General features: G+C 31.8%; 1 protein-coding gene and 1 pseudogene across 2 annotated transcripts in view; both read right to left on the bottom strand.

The window, feature by feature from the left end:
- LOC111629446 (probable phospholipid-transporting ATPase IIA) overlaps nucleotides 1–19,861 on the bottom strand; it is a 139,931-nt gene that overhangs the window by 16,714 nt on the left and 103,356 nt on the right. For both annotated transcript variants that reach the window (XM_023373349.1, XM_023373348.1), the window contains exons 19-21: nucleotides 15,629–15,799; nucleotides 3,826–4,014; nucleotides 3,608–3,752 (exon numbers count right to left, since the gene is read on the bottom strand). In XM_023373349.1, coding sequence (XP_023229117.1) covers nucleotides 3,608–3,752; nucleotides 3,826–4,014; nucleotides 15,629–15,799 — 505 coding nt within the window. The remainder of the gene's footprint in view (nucleotides 1–3,607; nucleotides 3,753–3,825; nucleotides 4,015–15,628; nucleotides 15,800–19,861) is intronic.
- Nucleotides 8,531–11,799, bottom strand: LOC111629447 (annotated as a pseudogene).

Here is a 19,861-nt window from a genome sequence, read left to right as displayed (position 1 = left end):
CTAAGATGCTCCAGCATCCTATTCTGGCATGTCATACTTACACATTAACCTCTCATTTGTAACAAATGCACAATTCTTCCTTGATGATACTGCACACACTGCATTATTTTACAAGAGGATAAACCTTTGACATTTAAAAGCAACAGTTATGGACATTTTACATGGTGTTAAATTTATCTTTGGTAAAAATAAATTTGGTGTTTGGAGGAAAAATGTAGAAAACAATAATATGTACAAGCAAAAATCTTGTGGATACCGCTTCAAAGCACCAAGCTTATCTTTACCAAAGAAAAACTGCTAAGAAAAATTTTGACTGTCGTCTAAATTGTCATAAATTTTTACTTCGCAAAATTCTTTTATATCTCACTTATTTTTGTTTAATAATTTTATTTGTTTTTGTAATTGTTTTTGTTTAATAATTGTATTATTAAACAAAAACAATTACATTGTATTATTATGTCAAGACATAAGATCAGTCAGTGCTCAGTGATCAAACACTTTCGATATTCATTTCAGTTAGTTCTTGGCGACACATTTTGTCAGTTGGCACTGAACAAACATGTTGCTAACTAACACTTTCAATACATCATTTAGAAAAATCAATATAAAAAGTTTTAAATGGAACAAATTTGAGCTTTTGTAATTCCGAGTAACATTTTGAATAAAATTCACTTGTTTCCATGCAAGTTTATCCTTATAAGCACAAAATTAATTAATTAAGCCACAAAACTGAATTAGCTGTATGGGAAACCCCGTAAACTTTGACCTGTTGACCAGGAAGTTTCACTAGCACTTCATTGATAATGAGAAAGACTTAAGTTTAAATTTGAGCTTTCTACACCCAGTAGTTTTTTCTCTATGAGTGTCTGTAGTGCCAGATGAAGAAACAGAAGAAGGTGGAGAGGAAAAAGAACACAGCATTTTTGGCAATTTTTTGCACTTTTCAACTGCTTATATTTCAGCAACTGATTTATAGAAAATCTTGAAATTTTGCACACTACCTAAGAAAACAATTTTCTTTCAAACGAGATATTCGAATTACTTCAGGTGTTTGAGGGCTGGAGAAATTGACCCCCAAAAATCAGCAACTCTAATTCCTGCACATGTAGTCGGTCTGTGACTTTTTTACTTGGCAGAAAGTCACTGCCATCACTCCTGATACTGTAATCAAAGTTATTCAAATTTAGATAATTTTCAAAATATGTTGCAAGAACTCATTGCAATATATTCTTGTAAATCATTGATGAATGTTCAAAATAAATCATTCAATCAGCTTTATCAATTTTAAAAACTGGGAAAAATGAAATAAACCTATTTACAATGACAAAACAAAATATGTAATATAGAAATAAATAAAAGCTACAGAAATATTTTCATAAATATTTACAATAAAGAATGAAAATAAAAATAAGAAAAAGGCATATGTTACAAGATTTATACATAATCGAGCCTCCAATAATGGCCACATTCCAACAACAGCCATCTTTTTGGGAACTTTTTAGAACAAAAAAATGCATAAAAATAACTTCTGAACAACAACCATTTTTTATGTTTCTGTCAGTGACCATTGTTCAGAGATTTGACTGTATATAAGCAAGCAAGCAAGCCCAAACATCTATGTATCAAATCAATTAATACCATATTATCTCAGGCAGTAACTTGCTAATTATTTATCTAAAAGAATTTGTATTAGAAATAGGTTGTTAAACTGCTTGCTATCTTATATTAGCATTAATTCAATATTTAATTTGAATTTCCGTCAGATGAATGAATTATTTTTTCACAAATTAAAGACAAAGTCACTCTAAAAATATATATTTCAGACGATTACCATTTTTACATAGTGTTCTAGAACAAAGTACAGACAGCTGGACCTTCCTTTTTAGGCTACACAACTGCCTATATTTAAAAAAGTTCCTTAAAAGCACAAAAAAACCAATAAATATTAAGAAAATTCTTTATCCTTTTATCTACTGAGAATTAGCTACTGAGCTACTGAGAGAAATTCTCAGTAGATAAAAGGAGTGATAAGTAGGATAGTAGATAAAAGGAGTGAAAGTAGTTAAAGAAGTAGATAAAAGGAGTGATAAAAGGAGTGATAGTAGATAAAGGATTTGTCTTTAATTTGTGAAAAAATAATTCATTCATCAGACGAAAATTCAAATATATCGCTAAAATTCGTCACCAGAGGGATATCTTGACATAATCTACATTCGTCAGCACTAATTCTCAATAGATAAAAGGAGCCAGAAACCCAAATGGACAAGGATGAACTAACAAGATGTCATAAGATTTACCATTCCAATTTTAAAGAAGAATTTTCTTAATATTTATTGGTTTTTTTGTGCTTTTAAGGAACTTTTTTAAATATAGGCAGTTGTGTAGCCTAAAAAGGAAGGTCCAGCTTTGTACTTTGTTCTAGAACACTATGTAAAAATGGTAATCGTCTGAAATATATATTTTTAGAGAGAATTTGTCTTTAATTTGTCAATATTTAATGTAATTATTAAATTTAATAATTTAGAATATCCTGAAAGAAAAGACTGACACAGAGAAGGACTCAAATTCACCTCTTCTTACTGCATGGATGCGTTACTAGTTATACTTTTCAGTTTTCTAAACAATTAATTTAAGGGATAATTGTAAAGGTCGTCCACCAAACTATCATGATGTGTCACGTCCATGACACATCATTAGACAATTACACAATCATCATTAGACAATACAAATATTATTAGACAATACATCATTAGACAATTATACAAACACTATATTTATATTATTGCAGAAGTTTTCAGATTATACAGGGTGTTTATAAATGAATAGTGCTGTTTTAAACATTAATAATAAATCTATTTATTACCTTATATGGGCAAACCTTACAGCATAAGTAACGGCAACTGTCCAAGTTCACAGGAATGTATGTGCGCTTCTTAATTGTGTTCTTCACCAACTCTGGATTGGACATGGTGCAACAGCAGACAACAACCTGCTCCCCTGGCCATCCCGTTCCCCAGATTTAACACCCTCTGATTTCTTTTTTGTGGGGGTTTGTTAAAGACCAAGTTTATATACTGTCAATGCATGTGTCCCTTGAGGAACTGTGTGATTGGATAATGCATGCATGCAGACTATCACGGAGGACATGCTACACCGCGTATGGGAAGAATTTGATTACCATGTAGATGTGTGTCGTGTGATCATGGGTGCACATATTGAAGGATTGTGATTAATGCATTAAAAACTTGGATAGTTGCCGCTTTTTACGCTGTATGGTTTGCCCATATAAGGTAATAAATAGATTTATTATTAATTTTTAAAATCACACCATTCATTTATAAACACCCTGTATATTAGAGTTAGCTGAATAGTCCTCAGAAAAAAAAACATTATTATAATAGTTTGCGCAGCCTTGCAATATATAGAAATGTAGTCCATAAATTGCTTTTATGTAAATGTAAATTCTGTAAATGTCTTCATAAATGGAAAACTTTTTTAAATATTCTACTGAACTCAACAACTTTCAATCATTTGAATAAATTTATACTTATAAAATGCAATATCATAAGCAATATATTGGAAATAGTAAAAGACAGTTCATACTAACCAACTGCACATGTTCTTTTCCCTGTAAGCTGTTGAATCAATCTAACGACTTCAGCCTTCTGCGTGGGAGAACATCTACAACACACAACGGCTGGACATTGGCATGCAAGTTCCATAAATTCGGAAGGATAGAACTTTAGACAGATCTAAAATGTAAAATAGAATTACAAAAGAATTACTTGAAAATGCTTTGATTCTAATTTTATACCATACACTTACTTCTAAAGCATCGCCGTTGATTATCAGAGTACAGTCATTTTTTCGGCGAAAAGAGTTTAACTCCAAATGAGCCTCATTACGAGACTTGATGGAGCGGAAGATATGTGTCTGCTGATTACGAGAAACTAAGTGAGATGACTTGGCAATACTAGTAGCTGTTTCCAATTTGTCTCCCGTCAGCATCCAAACCTAAAATGTAATTATCTATAAGATAACATCCATTAACCCAATCAATATATTAGAATTGCCAAACTATCTGCCAGATTTTTGACTGTTTCAAATTATTAATTAAACTTAACAATAGTCCAAAGTAATTTGACTAGAGATAAGCAGTTATATGGCCATCTCACAATAAATTCAATAATTATGAATAAACTAATTTTTAATTTAGAATATTATAAAAGAAAAGAATCAACCCATTCTATGCTGATTAATCACACTTAATTTCATTTTTTTTCATCAGACTATTGGCTATTTTATCTTTTAATCATTATTGTTATTTATACGCTGCCTGTCAAAGGTTAAACACAGACCACAAAAATTACAGTATTTTCAAAGCAACTTAAACAAATTTATAAAACTTTCATAAGATTATACATACATATTTTAAGTATACACTGCATACATTTGGGAAAAAAGTGAGTAAATGTTAACAGAAAAAATAAAAGATGAATACAAGTAACAATAAATGTGAATACAAAAAAAAGAGGTATGAGTATGATTGTTGAGATCTGTATCTTTAGCATTAATGCAAGCTTGACAGTGTTGACTCATACCTTCGATAATTGCAAAAAGTGAGAAGGCAGCAATTGCCATTAACACAAGAGTGGTTTAGAGGTCATTGAGGGTTTGTGGAGTGGGTATAACAGCTGAAACATGTCTCCCAAGAGTATTCCATAGATGTTCTGTAGGACTGAGATGTGGAAAATGTGCAGGTCAATCCATTTGTTCTATTCCCTCTTCATAAAGGTATTAGTCAACCAGTCTTGCTCAATGTGAACAAGCATTGTTGTCCATTAAAATGAAATCATCTCTGATTGCACCAATAAGAGCACATCTCTCCATTATGTTCTGTGGTTTGTAATGGGTTCCAACCTCCTTCCAGATCAATATATTCCTGCTGTCAGATTCCAGAGAGAATCTAGATTCATCTGTGAACAGGACATGAGCCTATTATTCTCAAGTCCAGCCTGCATACTTCCAACACCATTTCAGGTAGATCTGTCTGTGTGGATGTACACATACTACTGGTCAATGGGCATAGAGTCCAGCCTTGTGAAGCCTTCTGGTAACAACTAAAACAGATACCTGCCTCCCTGTGGATGACACAAGGCTAGCACACAGAGATGATGCAGATGCCCTACTCTTCTTTTGGCTAGGAGCCATATATATAGATCATTCTGAGATGTCACCCATGGACAACCTGAAACAGGTTTTCTGACAATGGTTCCTGTTGTTTGGAATTGTCTCCAAAGCCTTGAGCTAACAGAATGACGGACATTAATTAAAGAATGCTGCCACTTCAATAATTGACTGACCAGCCTCCAATCTTCCAACAGATCTCCATCTTTCTGAATCCTGTAAACATTTTCTTTGAGACATGGTTATGTACTCTTTGCACTGTAACAATTCTGTTTTCTGTTCTTCATTGTCTACAGTATCCTTTCAGCAAAAATAGCAATCTCTAGGAAGATGCTGGTATTTTTCCAGTGTTCATTTGCATATTTACATATATTTTGAATAATTTTAAGTTGTAAATGTTAGTTTGCATACTAAATTATACTTACACACTAATTTTCATTCAGCTTTCATGCTATTTAGGCTTTTATTTAGCTTTTTGTGATTTGTGTTTAACTTTTAGCAAGCAGTGTATATATAATGATAGTGATTAAAAGAGAGGAAATAGCTTGATACAGCCTATATATATATTCAGTGTGTATATATGTGTGTGTGTGTGTGTGTGTGTGTATATATATATATATATATATACACACACTGAATGTTCACTACATTAAGAACACCTGCCTACCTGACGAGTTGGTCCATTTTTCTGGGTGCAAACACTAGGGCACGGACTATGCCAGATGTCAAACATCCCCATTCTAAACTAAACCCTTGCCTGCATTAGTAGTTTTGTCAGTTGGTGAACATTTCACAGAGGAGTGGGTGACAACCTCACCACACATTCCAACATATCCCAAAAATGTTCAATAGAGTTGCAGTCTGATGCATTTGGGAGCTAAGGTAGTATGTGGAATTCATTGTTGTGTTTCTCCAACCATTCTAGAGTGAGCCTTGTTCAATGACAGTGTATTATCATTGTCTGGAAACAGCCTGGAGATACAGGTGAAGATGATCATTTAACAGGTCTCTGTATCAATCACTATTCAAGGATCATGAGATGATAGAGCCATTGGTTCTAGGCCCTGCCAAAAAAACACTCTCCAGACCATGATACCACTGACACCAGCTTGTGGAACCCCAACTGAAACCAGATGTGGTCTCATGCTGTTTAACTATTCAAGGATCATGAGATGATAGAGCCATTGGTTCTAGGCCCTGCCAAAAAAACACTCTGCAGACCATGATACCACTGACACCAGCTTGTGGAACCCCAACTGAAACCAGATGTGGTCTCATGCTGTTTATGCCAGATTTGAACCTGGACATTCGTGTGGTTCAGCATGAAATGGGACTTGTCACTCCGTATAACCTTCTTCCACATGTCCAAAGTCTAATGACATCTTTCTCTTGTCTGTGAGAGATGTTTGCAACAACATATGGTCAAAAGAGGCACTGGTGCAAGTCAACTACTATTGAACCCCAATTGACACAAGATACATCACACCGTCACTGTTAAATCATATCTGCCTTGTACACTGTTGTATTGACAGGTTAAGCTGTTCCACTGTGGCATATCTTTGTTCAGATCCTAGTTTCCACAAGTGATGATCATCTATGGGATCAATCACACCTAGTTGGCTGCTGTATAATCTTCTGGTGGATGTTTGTGCATGATCCATTCACTTGTGGTACACGCTGGACACCATGGTATGAAAACACATGCAGCTGAGAACATGCTAGGAGTGCAACTGTTTCGGAAATATTGTGCACATAAGCAAATATTGTGTAGATAAGCTGATCATTGCTGAGCAAAATCATCATCAACAGAATACAGGGTTTCAACATCTCATCAGATTTATTTTACTTTGGTAAAATTTCAGAGTTTAATAAGTTGCATAATCATTGGATGCATTTGGAAGCATAATGTATAATTTGCTGACAACTGCATTCTCTAAATCATTAGACATATTTTCTGAATTGCTTGTTTTAAATTTGTCAACTAGATCTCAACTGTGACAAAATGCAGGGAAATTAACATAGTCATCACAGAAAATCTGATCAGTATTCATGCTTAATTTTAATATATAAAATGCACTAAATGTTTATGATAATACTCACAATGTAATTTAATTTAGAATACTCTGGAAGTCTCTAATTTAGAATATTCTATGCTGTCACTTGAACTGTTTTTGTCATCACTAAGTATTTGGGAGTTTATGAAGCAGTTTTTGATTATTTCTTTCTTAATTGAAAAATATTATATATTATGCTTTTATTGTATAATGAATAGCATCCAGTATTGAAATTTGCTTTTTACTCATTTCATTATCTAAATTAAGAAGCAAAACTTCAAACAAGCTTTCTGTTTCAAACTTATACTATTACTTTTTATACAGACTTATCATATAAGAACACTGGAGACAATACAGATGAATTTAAACTTTATTGATATGCAGTAGAGCATTGATTATCCGAATACCAATCAACTGAAACATCAGTTAACCGAAAGCATTCCAGTCCGCAAATTCAAATTGTCACTAGTGCTGTGGCACTGCAGCACTCTCCCCCCTCCCTGCCAACATAAATAGTAGGCCTACTTTAATGTACTACTTTATGTAAGTTATGTATTTGTAAGACATGTGATACAAAATACAGTAGAGCGTCGTTTACCTGAAAGTCAGTTATCCGAAACGTCAGTTAACCGAAAGCATTCCAGTCCGCAAATTTAAATTTTCGCTAGTGCTGTGGCGCTGCAATCTTTGGCTATATCTTGAGCTACTCCAATATTTTTTTTGTTGGTATGTGTGTGTTAGCTGGCAGTACTGGCACTTTTGTGTGGCGTTTTTCTGAGGACTGTGTCGTGCTGAATCGAACGTTTTTGATACTAGATCAACTTCTAAAGTATAATTTTTATTTGTTTTTACATTTTTCAATATATTTATTTTGTTTGTAAAAAATAAAGAAATAACTTTTTTGTGAACTTTTTAAAGGATTGCTGATGGTGAAAACGGTAAAAAAGGAGGACAGACACAANAAAAATAAAGAAATAACTTTTTTGTGAACTTTTTAAAGGATTGCTGATGGTGAAAACGGTAAAAAAGGAGGACAGACACAAAGTTTTAACTTTGTTAAAAAAGTCATATTTATATTTTTTATGTATAAAGAAATAATTTTTAATGATACAATAGCCACGATTATTATTTTAAAAAGTTTATGTTAGGCTTAACATCGACGAAAATTCAATGCAAAGCAACATGCAATGGAAAAAATTTCAACATGGGATAGGTTAATATATTTTTTCATACATAATCAGTTATCCAAAAAATAAGTTATCCAAACAACCTCGTCCCCAATTGATTTGAATAAACGACGCTCTACTGTATATACAGTACAGTTCAGTGCTTAATATATTTTTTCATAAATGATCAGTTATCAGAACAACCCCAGTCCGAATTGTTTAGTATAATCAATGCTCTACTGTAGTTACAAAAAAATGAATTTTAGATGTCATACAAAATAGTAGTAAGAACTGATGAGGGGTATGACATCCAAAATGCATTTTCTTGTAACTAATAGCAATAAAGTCTAAATTCATCCATATTGTCTTCAGTGTTCCTATATGATAAATCCATAAAAAAGTGATACTATATGCTTGAAACAGAAATTGTAAAAAACAGAACAAGAAGCTAGAACAACAATAAATTCTTCAAACAAGCTGTTCATAGTAGTAATGTTTGAAGTTTCAATGTTTCCTTAATTTAATAATCTAAAAGCTGGCCAATTGATGTATTGCATGATAAAAATAATAATTCAATCTTTTTCAAATCAGAATACAATTAGACCAGTGTTTCTCAAAGTTTTTGGTCTGCAACCCCCCTTTTGCACTTAAAAATTTCAAAGGACCCCTTGAAGAATGGGTATATGTAGAAAAAAAGGGGGAAGGGATTAATTTAAAAATTAATAACTTATCTTTGGTACATCTTTGAACAAAATATTCTATGTATATGTTTCAACATTAGTAAACTCAATTAGTTAAGTTAAACATATTTCAAATTAAATTTAATGTGATGGGTGAGCCTAATTATTTTGGCACAATAAATTAAACCTGAGTTTAATATCAGTCAGTGCAGGTCTCATAGTGATCTCTATATTGCAAAGACGAGTGCGCTGCTTTGTTTTGATGTTGGTCATTACTGAAAATGCCATTTCACATAAATAAGTGGTTACAAATGGTAAGAGAACTGCCATTGCTAATTCAAAGAGTAGTGAATACTCTGCTTTCACACTAAGCCAAAAAGAATCTATTTCTAAACATGAATCCATAATAAATTTATAAAATATCTGAAAAAAAATTGATCTGTTATCAATTTTTCTGCAACCCCCCAATATTTTTCACGACCCCCACTTTGAGAATCACTGAATTAGACAGTTGTTGAGCTAAGTAAAACTTAGCTTTTCATGACTACAAATCAAAGTACTCTTTAAATGCAGTGAGAGTCATCCAGCTTATATTATTATGGTAACTTTATAGATATATTTTTTACATCACCTTTTGCTTGTTTGAATGCTGCAACATATGTAGATATTCCAATGACAAGATTTTATAGATTCCTAACCATTGACATTATGTGAGAGCCAGACTGGATGAAATTTTTCAGAGAAAATTTTTCATCTTTCGAAAGTTAAATTAGTTCAAATCCCAGCGAAAACAAAATTTTCAATTTAATTACTGAAGGATGATCACATCTCTCTCCCTGGAATCACTTCCTTTCCCAGGGGACTTATCGAATGTCTTCAAAATTCTTTAAAATCTTCATTCAAATTCACCATGGAGTCTTCTCAGACTATCTTCGTAACTCTTAAGCTTTTCCTTCATCACTGGGGCTATTGAATTCAACCTCAGGAAGTGAGACAAGTCATTCTTAGCAAGCTGATTCACGAATAGAACAAGTTGTAGTTTAAAACCTTTGAGATGGCCCCAGATATCATCAACAAATTGATTTTTGCCTTGCAACTTGACATTCAACTTGTTCATGTGGCAGAGAAGATCCGTAAAAAATGTAAAATCCAAAAACCATGCAGTATCTTCCAGGATTTTATACTCTACAGACCCCTGTTTCTCAAGGAAGAATGTAACTATTTCGTCTTTCAGCTGCCAAACTCATTTGAAGATGTATCCTGCGCTAAGCCACCTTACTTTCGAGTAGTACAATATATCAGAGTACCCAGATTGCATGGATTCTAGAAACTCCTGAAATTGTCTGTGAGCAAGCCCTCAAGATCGAATAGCATTAACCAGTTTCACAATAACATCAAGCACAAGTTTCATATCCAAAACAGATTTACACAGGGCGTTTTGATGTATGATGCAATGTAGAAATATAACATCGTTATCTGGATATTTTTCATTAAAGATCCCAACAAATCCAGATTTTTTCCTTGTCATATTTCTCACTCCATCTGTTGTTATACTACATATGCAATTTATAGGTACTTTCAAAGTTGAAATTCCTTCCATAAATTCATGAAAAATATCTGACCCTGTTGTAGTTTCCTTCAACAGCCTCATGCATGCTAGTTCCTCTGTAATACAGAAGTTTTTGTCAACACCTCTTATAAATAATAGCAACTGTGCAGTATCATTTATATCACAGCTTTCATCCATAGTAATTGAGCAGAATTTAGATTGGCCAATCTTTGATTCCAACTGTGATAATATGTTTTTATCTATTGCTTCAATTCAAGAAGTCACTGTTTTCCGAGATAAGCTTATTGTTTCAAAAGCTTTTCTTTTGTCAGGACATAAAATATTACAAACTTTGAGCATGCAGTGTTTAATAAACTCTCCATCAGGGAGAGCTTTGTTACTTTTAGCAAAATTGTATGCTACAACATAACATGCATATGTAGCTGCTTGCTGAGAACTATTTCCTTTATTAAAAATACTTTGCTGACCTGATAGTTTTTTGTGTAGATCTTCTGCTTTTTGTTTTCTTTCTTCTTTAGTCATGGCTCTAACCTTGACATCATTGTGCTTAGAGTTGAAGTGTCGTGAAATCTTATATTCTTTGTAGACTGCTACAGTTTCATTGCAGATGAGACATAGTGGTTTATCCCTAAAAACTGTGAAAAAGTACTTCCAAGTCCATTCATCTTTGAAAACACGTCACTCAGAATCAACTTTATGTTTCTTACATAAGATCTTAGGGCTAAAATTTTTCACAATATGCAGCGTAAAACTAACAAACCAACAATGCTAAGACAGGTCTGAATCAAGAAACGTGTTTCGATATCTAGCCACGGTGGAGGGGGTAGCTACTGCGAGGAGTCTCTGTTGCCAGTTTTACTCTTCGCTACAAAGTTGCCAGCAGCTAGTGCCTCTCACTCTCAACATAACATTCCAATATCTAGGATAAGTCAATAAATTTGTATGTTGTCACTAATATAAAATGAGAGAGAGGAAAAAAGTGGAAAATATTTATTTTTCTTATAGCCTGTATTCTTTTTTATTCGTCAGATTAGGAATAATGTTGCATGGGCTGGATAGAACATTTCAGGGGGCCGCATCTGGCCCACGGGCTGTAGTTTGCCCATCACTGATCTAAAGGATAATGTTAAACCTTAAAAATAAAATGAATAATAATAATAGATAAAAATAAGGAAATTTAATAAATTACATTATGTTCAGAAACTATTTAAAACAATTAAAACTATAGTGAAAAATAAAGATTTTATATTAATTCCAGAACCAAAAACAGCAGATATATTGTTATGTTTTAATGATGAAGCAAAACAAGAAAATGTTCTAAGTAAAATTCCTTTATATTCCTTATATTCCTTCAAATGTTTATTGTAAAGCTAGACATAAATATATACGGGGAGACAAAAAGAAAATTAGGGACAAGAATATCTGAGATATTAGATCAATTAAATGTGATTATGATAATTCAGTCATTGCAAAACACTAATACGAATGTCTGAAAAATTGTTACAAAGACTGTTAAAATAATAAAAAATGAAAAGAATTATTACGAAAGACAACTATTTGAACATTTAGAAATATTAGCAAATAAAGATAAAAAATATATGATTGTTTAGGAAGAATTCTGAATAGAATGTGGCACTCTATACTTAACATAAATGGTATAGATAGTATAACTATAAATCTGCATTCTGTAGAGCAATGTTTTTCAACCTTCTTGAATAAGCGACTCCATTACAAGTTAAAAAATTCTGGCGACCCCCAGGGCCATATTAAAACTATGTCAGTGATTTTAAAAACTATGTATTTAAGTTTCTTTCTGTTCAGACCTAAATATCAATTAAAAAACCAATTGTACTGTAAAATAAACAGGCACAGCCTTCTCACTGTGATTGTAGTTTTTTATTGCAGTGTAGGACCTACAAACACTTGTCTTTTTCTTTTACCTGCAACCCCCCGTGTAAGGCTTTGCGACCCCCCTGGGGGTCGTGACCCATAGGTTGAAAAACACTGCTGTAGAGCAGCGATTTTCAACCTTCTTAGCTCCACAATCCCCCAAATAGTAAATATAAATAAAATTAATATTTCCCAACCTCCCTACACAAAGGAATAATAACAGTAAGCCTTACTATTACTGAATGAATTTTGACTGTAATTATAAATGTAAATTTTTTTTTAAATATTATATAATCACATTGCATTAATTTTATACATTAAGAAAATACAGACAGTATAAAAAATTTAATACAACTATTCCTATTATTTTATGTCACTGCATTTATAGCGACTGGTATGAAAATGCATGTATGACGTGTACATACATGAGAAATTTACAAGTTCCAACTTGATGTGTACGTGCTCTTTGTACTTTGATCTTCTTCTATAATACTCACTGTGAGAGCATGTTTGAACATGCACATGGATGTGTTTGAACAAGCTGTGCTGTCACTAGTATAAAAGAGGCACTGGCGATTGCACCACTTCATTTAAGTTTCGAATGCTTGAAGTGTGCATCTGGTGCTTTTATTTTAGTGTGCAGTCATCCATGAAACTGAATTGTTTTTTTTTTTTTTTTAATTTCTAATGCAAAATGGATAAATTTGTGAAAAATCAAAGTGAGCCATCTACATCCAGTAAATCAGTTGGTAAAAAGACAAGATTGTACAATGACAGTTATTTAAATTATGGTTTCACCTCATTAGATGGAAAGCTACAGTGCATTGTTTGCTCTCAAGTTCTCTCCGATGAAAGCATGAAGCAATCAAAATTAGTTTGACACTTGGAAACTAAACATCCGGCTCATAAAAACAAACCCTTAGAATTTTTCAAAAGAAAATTACATACCTTGAGAAATCAACAAACTTCTATTTGTAAGTTAAGCCATATGGATAAAAGTGTACTTGAAGCATCTTATCTCTTAGCATTAAGAGTAGCTATGATGTCCAAACCCCATACAATTGCCGAAAACTTCATATTGCCTGCTGCAATTGATATGATCAGTGTTTTAATAGGTGTGGAAGAAGCAAAAAAATTGAAAAACATTTCACTTTCTAACAACACAATATCAAGGCAAATTGATGACATGGCTGACGATGTTTGCGATCAGATAATTCAGCAAGTGAGTTCAAGTGACTTTTTTTAGTATTCAATTTGATGAATCAACAGATGTAGCAAACATGTCTCAGCTCTTATGTTTTGTGAGGTATGAATGCGATAGGGACACATCAATCAAAGAAAATATGTTGTTTTGCAAAACAGTACCAGGTCATGCAACAGGACAATGTCTTTTTGATGTTTTTTATGAAGCTATGAGAAACTATACTAACATAGATTGGACAAAATGTATTGTAGTATGTAATGATGGTGCAAAGGCGATAACAGGAAAGAACAGTGGATTAATGAAAATATTAAGAGATTGTCTTATACCAAGTGCGAAATGGATGCACTGCTTCCTTCACAGACATGCTCGTCACAAAAATATGCCGGAAAATCTCAATCAAATTCTTTGTGAAGCTATAAAGTTGGTTAATTTTATTAAAAGCTGACCGTTAAGGAACAGGCTGTTTGGTAAACTATGCAATGAAATGGGCAAAAATAAAAAAAATCTCTTCCATACAGAAGTTAGATGGTTATCATGATGGAAAGTGTTAATCCAGATATTGGAATTGCAACATGAATTAATATTTTTCCAAGATAAATAAATACCATTCTCATTGTTTTTACAGAACAATGAGTGTATGTTGTTGTTGGCTTACTTAGCTGATGTATTTTTGCATTTAAACGACTTGAATGTGAATTTACAAGGATGTGATTAAAACATTTTATTAATGGCAGACAAAGTTCATGCATTCATTAAGAAGCTTGATATCTGGATTATTTGCCTTCAAAGGAAAAATTTGGATATGTTCCCACTCACTTTGGTTTATATTGAAAAAAATTTGAATGAACAAGACACTATTATTCACCACAGTTTGAATTGCATAAAGATGCATTTGCGTGCGCTAAAAACTTAGTTGACGGAGTATTTCCCAGAAGATAAAAATGATTTCTCGAAGAGATGAGTACTGAATCCATTTAGTGAAAATGTTGTCATTGCTAAGTTACTAGTTGAGATTCATGACCAGCTCATCGAAATGTCTGCCGACAAAACGTTACAACTGCAATTTACATCTGAAGATTTAAATATGTTTTGGCTTGCTCATCGACATGAATATGGAAATTTAGTCATAAAAGCATTAATCCCTTTTGCCACGTCTTATCTCTGTGAAAAGGGTTTTTCGTCTATGGTTGTGCTAAAAACTAAATACAGGAATCATCTTTTATCACTAAAAAACACTTTGCTTTTGTGTATTTCTAATGTAGATCCATGTATGGAGAAAATTTTAAATGAAAAAGTGACCCCCCTTTAATATTGCTGCGACCCCCAGGTAGAGAAACGTTGCTGTAGAGGAAGGCATGTTGGATTGAGTTAAGTGTTAATGAGTTTTGCATTTTAAACATATAAATTAAAAGAAATGATCAAGTTGGCGTATTAAAAGTGTCCATGTACGAGGAAAGTGATTTTATGCTGTATAAGTGTTATGGGATGCAATATTTAGGTAAGCAGAAATAGTTGTTTCTAACTGCTATTTTTTAAAAATACTTGTAATAGTAAAAGACACTTTTAAATATCTTTTAGTGTGTTTTGTAACCTTTTGTTGATAAAGGGCTACAGTCAAAAATGCTGAATTGTTAGCATACAGAAAAGTATTACAATAAATCTCTGTGATATGTGTGTGAGTTATTCCTCTAGTGCGTGTTATTACTTTTTTCCTTGATATAACAAGTCCTAATATAATAAGTCTTTGTAAAAGAGTTAAATTACTAATTTAAAGATATAAGTTACATTTGATAAATTTTTCTACATTAGTAGTTATATTAATAAATGTTGTATGGCTAAATTGTCATTATAATAAAATATAATTTTTCATCACTTACTTTTAATCCAGCATTCCTTAATAATTCAAGAGTAGGTTTGACATCTTCTTGCAGCTTATCTTCAACACCAGTCAAACAAAGTAATTCCATATCTCTTTCTAAACTCTCCACCACAGCAGCCACCCTTGCAGTTCTATCATGGATACTAACTTTTGCTTGATTGTAACGTGCCTAAAATTAAATATTAACATACAAATTAAATCATTTTTCTATTTCTTCCTAAACTGTATCAATCTTTTCAGATAATTCAACTCATTTCTTTTTTTAAATATATCATTGAAGAGAGACAGAAAACAATGTACAAAAAGCAAAAAGACAACATAAAAAGATAATGATAAAGTTGATACATGCCCAATACAATAAAGATAACAATTATTTCCTTTTTTGTTTTATTTCCAATTATTATTTAATTATTACTTACATCCAATTAAAAATTATTTCCAATTATTCCCAATACAATAAAGATAACAATTATTTTTGGTAACAAAAATTCAATATGATTTATTTTATGTACAGTACATTATATTCTATAATTTCAAAATTTGGTCTGATTTTTTCAAGAAATAAAAAATTTTGAATTATTTNATTGAAGAGAGACAGAAAACAATGTACAAAAAGCAAAAAGACAACATAAAAAGATAATGATAAAGTTGATACATGCCCAATACAATAAAGATAACAATTATTTTTGGTAACAAAAATTCAATATGATTTATTTTATGTACAGTACATTATATTCTATAATTTCAAAATTTGGTCTGATTTTTTCAAGAAATAAAAAATTTTGAATTATTTTCGAATATAAGGAATAATATTAAGCTTCTTATTTTATTGTTACTGATTGCTGGAATAGAACCAAATCCTGGTCCCTTACAGAAAACCCCAACAAAGAGAGGAAGATCATCTACTCGTCAGAAATTGCTGACTAATAGTATCAAACCATTGGAACCAGATTCAAACCTTATCACTGAATATACTAAACCTAGAAGAGCTGAATCATCACATCAAACAGGTGAGCTAATTAATTTAACTTCCTCACAAGAACAATTACCTGTGGAACAAATAGACATTTCAACAGCAGAATTATGGAATAAGATAGTCAAACTGATAACTAATAGTAATGATAAGTTGGTGAGTCAATTTTCACTTATAAGACAAGAAATTAATATAATTCAAAATGAAATTAAAGAATTTAAAGATCAAATTCAACAAATAAAAATACGAAATGATAAAATAGAAAATGAATTTACTAAACTAAGACTGGAAAATGAATTAACTCAATATAAACTGGATACTATGACTAACACTATAAATAATAATAAAATTATAATTTATGATTATACAAATCAGCTTAAAAATATTACTAAAACTGAATTAGCAACATTTTTTTCTAATACTTTAAAAATAGTTTACAGCGAATCAGAAGGTATAGAAAATATATATTCAATACCTAATCCAAATATTCAAATTAAGTGCATATTATTAAAATCAAACCAATTAAGAAATAGAATCCTTGCAGCCTTTAATAAATTGAAATATAACAAGACACTGAGAAATTGGCAAGAAATTAATATGTCAGCTGATTTAAATAAAGATTCTTGCAAAAGAAGAAAAAACTTTTACATTATTATACAGATTTTAAGAAACAAGGATTACAACTAAAACTGCGTGATGACTATTAATTAATCGTCAAAAAATTATATATAGTTATATTCAGGATCAATTGGTATAATCTGGTGATTTTTTGTTGTATTCTCTACAGAAAAACCCAATAACATAATTAATTTAGAATTAAAATGTGAAAATGATCAAGAAATTAAAATTTCAAATATTCTTAACTTAAATATCATAAACTGGAACTGCCAAGGCTTAATCCACAAAATAAAAACTCAAGAATTTTCTCAATTACTATATAATACTGATATCTTAGGTATAACTGAAACCTGGCTAGTCACACCAGTTAACAAAATTATAAAAAATAGAATTGAATATACAATTATATCTTCTGACGCACAGAAACCAATAGGACCAGGGAGACCATATGGAGGACTTTGTCTAATATTAAGAAAAAACATTGGTTCCGTAAAATTTATACAAAAAGCAACTAATTATATTCTAATCTTATTACAAATTGATAATACTGATATGAAACATTTATACAAAAAGTTAATTATTATGGTGTTGGTTTACGTTCCGCCTGACCAGATAGATTTACTAAATGAAATATTCAAAAATCTCGAAAAATGGAAAAATATCTCTCCTTATATATTGTTGTTTGGTGATTTTAATTCCAGAATTGCGCAGATAATAGATTCAGATTATAAAGAACCAAATAATCTAATCCACTTTAACTGAAAATCAAAAAATAATAAACATAACAGATTGGGGCTGCAATTAATAAAAAATACTCAACAATTGCAATTAATAATTTTAAACGGAAGAATAAAAAATGACTATCCATCTGAATTTACTTGTGTTGCTAATATTGGAAGTTCAGTAATAGACCTTACGATATGTTCTGAATTGCTGTCTGACTTATGTGTAAAAATTCAAGTTTTAAATTGAGACCTATCTGATCATTTTCCAGTCATGACTATCTTTGAAATGGCAAATATCCAACCAAATAATAGAAAATTTCAACCCAATCAAATAATAAAATATGATTATCTGAATTTTCAATCGCAAATTAGTGAAAAAATCAAAAATTTACCTAAATTTTTACCAAGAAATGGAATAGAAATATATCATCAATTGGAGAATCTAATAAAAAAAATTCATTAATATAAAAAAGATTAATAGGTAGGTTAGTTTATTGAACATAATAGGCAGTCGCCTGTTACAAGGGGGTACATGACGATGATGTAAGATGGAAAATAAACATTCAATAACAAAAATCAAACATATCTCCACTTTAGAATAACATATAGTATTTAAGATTTTACATTTAAGAGTCTTCTTACACCATTACAGCAATTGTAAATTTCATTAGTGGTAGCTAGATTAAATTTATTGTACATATGATTAACTAAACTTTGGCTAATATTTTGATCTCCAGTGATCTCTGATTCTTGATCTTTATTAAGGTCACATCCATAAAATAAATGAAGCTTTGATAGTGTTTTAGCACAATTTGGACAAACGGAGTGTGCAAATTCCAAATATTTGCCTTCAAATATTANATCTTTATTAAGGTCACATCCATAAAATAAATGAAGCTTTGATAGTGTTTTAGCACAATTTGGACAAACGGAGTGTGCAAATTCCAAATATTTGCCTTCAAATAAAAAAGATTAATATAAAAACCAATAAATTTAAGAAGCCTTGGTATGACTTTACCTGTTATATATCTAAAATAAAGAAGCATCAATCAATAAAATGAAAACAAAATCTGTACCAGGTATGGATCTAATTATAGTTAAATTCTTAAAATTATTACCACCATTGGGAAAACGAGCATTGCTTGAATTATTCGATTCATTCTACAATTCAGCAAACTTTCTGGAGAATTGGAATACAGTAAAACTGATAATGATATATGATATGATATGTTTAAAAGTGTTAGAAGGCCGAACCTTACGGCATAGCCTTTGAAAAGGAAGGATGAAAAGTTTTAGAGGAAATGAGAAGAGGGAAGAAAAGTAAGGAATGATAGGAAAGTGTGAAGTGGGAACCATGGCGACATCGCGTTCCATTTATTGAGTATACTTTAGTTACAACACATGGGACATAGTCCACAGATAACAGTATGGTCAAAATATATACAGAAAATAAGCCCGCACATGGTACTGCCTCTGGGGAGACAGGGAACGCGAGCAATTGACAGCTATGCACGTGGGCAACCGACACAAGCTGCTGAAAATACCAACCCGGAATGTGCTGGAGTACAAAAGCACAAAGTTACACACGAAAGAAAAAAAATAAAAATAAATAAATAAATAAAATATAAATAAATAAATAAATAAATAAATAATAATAATAAACACGAAAAGTCCCCTGACAGCCAACTCGGCCAGGTTACAATGGGGAGCAACAACGCAAAGAACCCCAGATGGCCAACTCGGCCATAATACAGGGGTATACAACACAACACAAGAGTCCCCTGATGGCCAACATGGCCAGGACCCAGTGGGAGTGGTAACAAGACTGGAATCCCCAAATAGCCAGTTCGGCCAGGTTACAATGGGTGTTCCGAGTGATGCTGACAGCTAGGACGCCCAGAAAATCCTAGAACGA

This window comes from Centruroides sculpturatus, unplaced genomic scaffold (genome assembly GCF_000671375.1).
Source record: "Centruroides sculpturatus isolate CEXI.00-Female unplaced genomic scaffold, Cexi_2.0 scaffold85, whole genome shotgun sequence".
Taxonomy (NCBI): domain Eukaryota; kingdom Metazoa; phylum Arthropoda; class Arachnida; order Scorpiones; family Buthidae; genus Centruroides; species Centruroides sculpturatus.
This window is presented reverse-complemented; position numbering and strand designations above follow the sequence as displayed.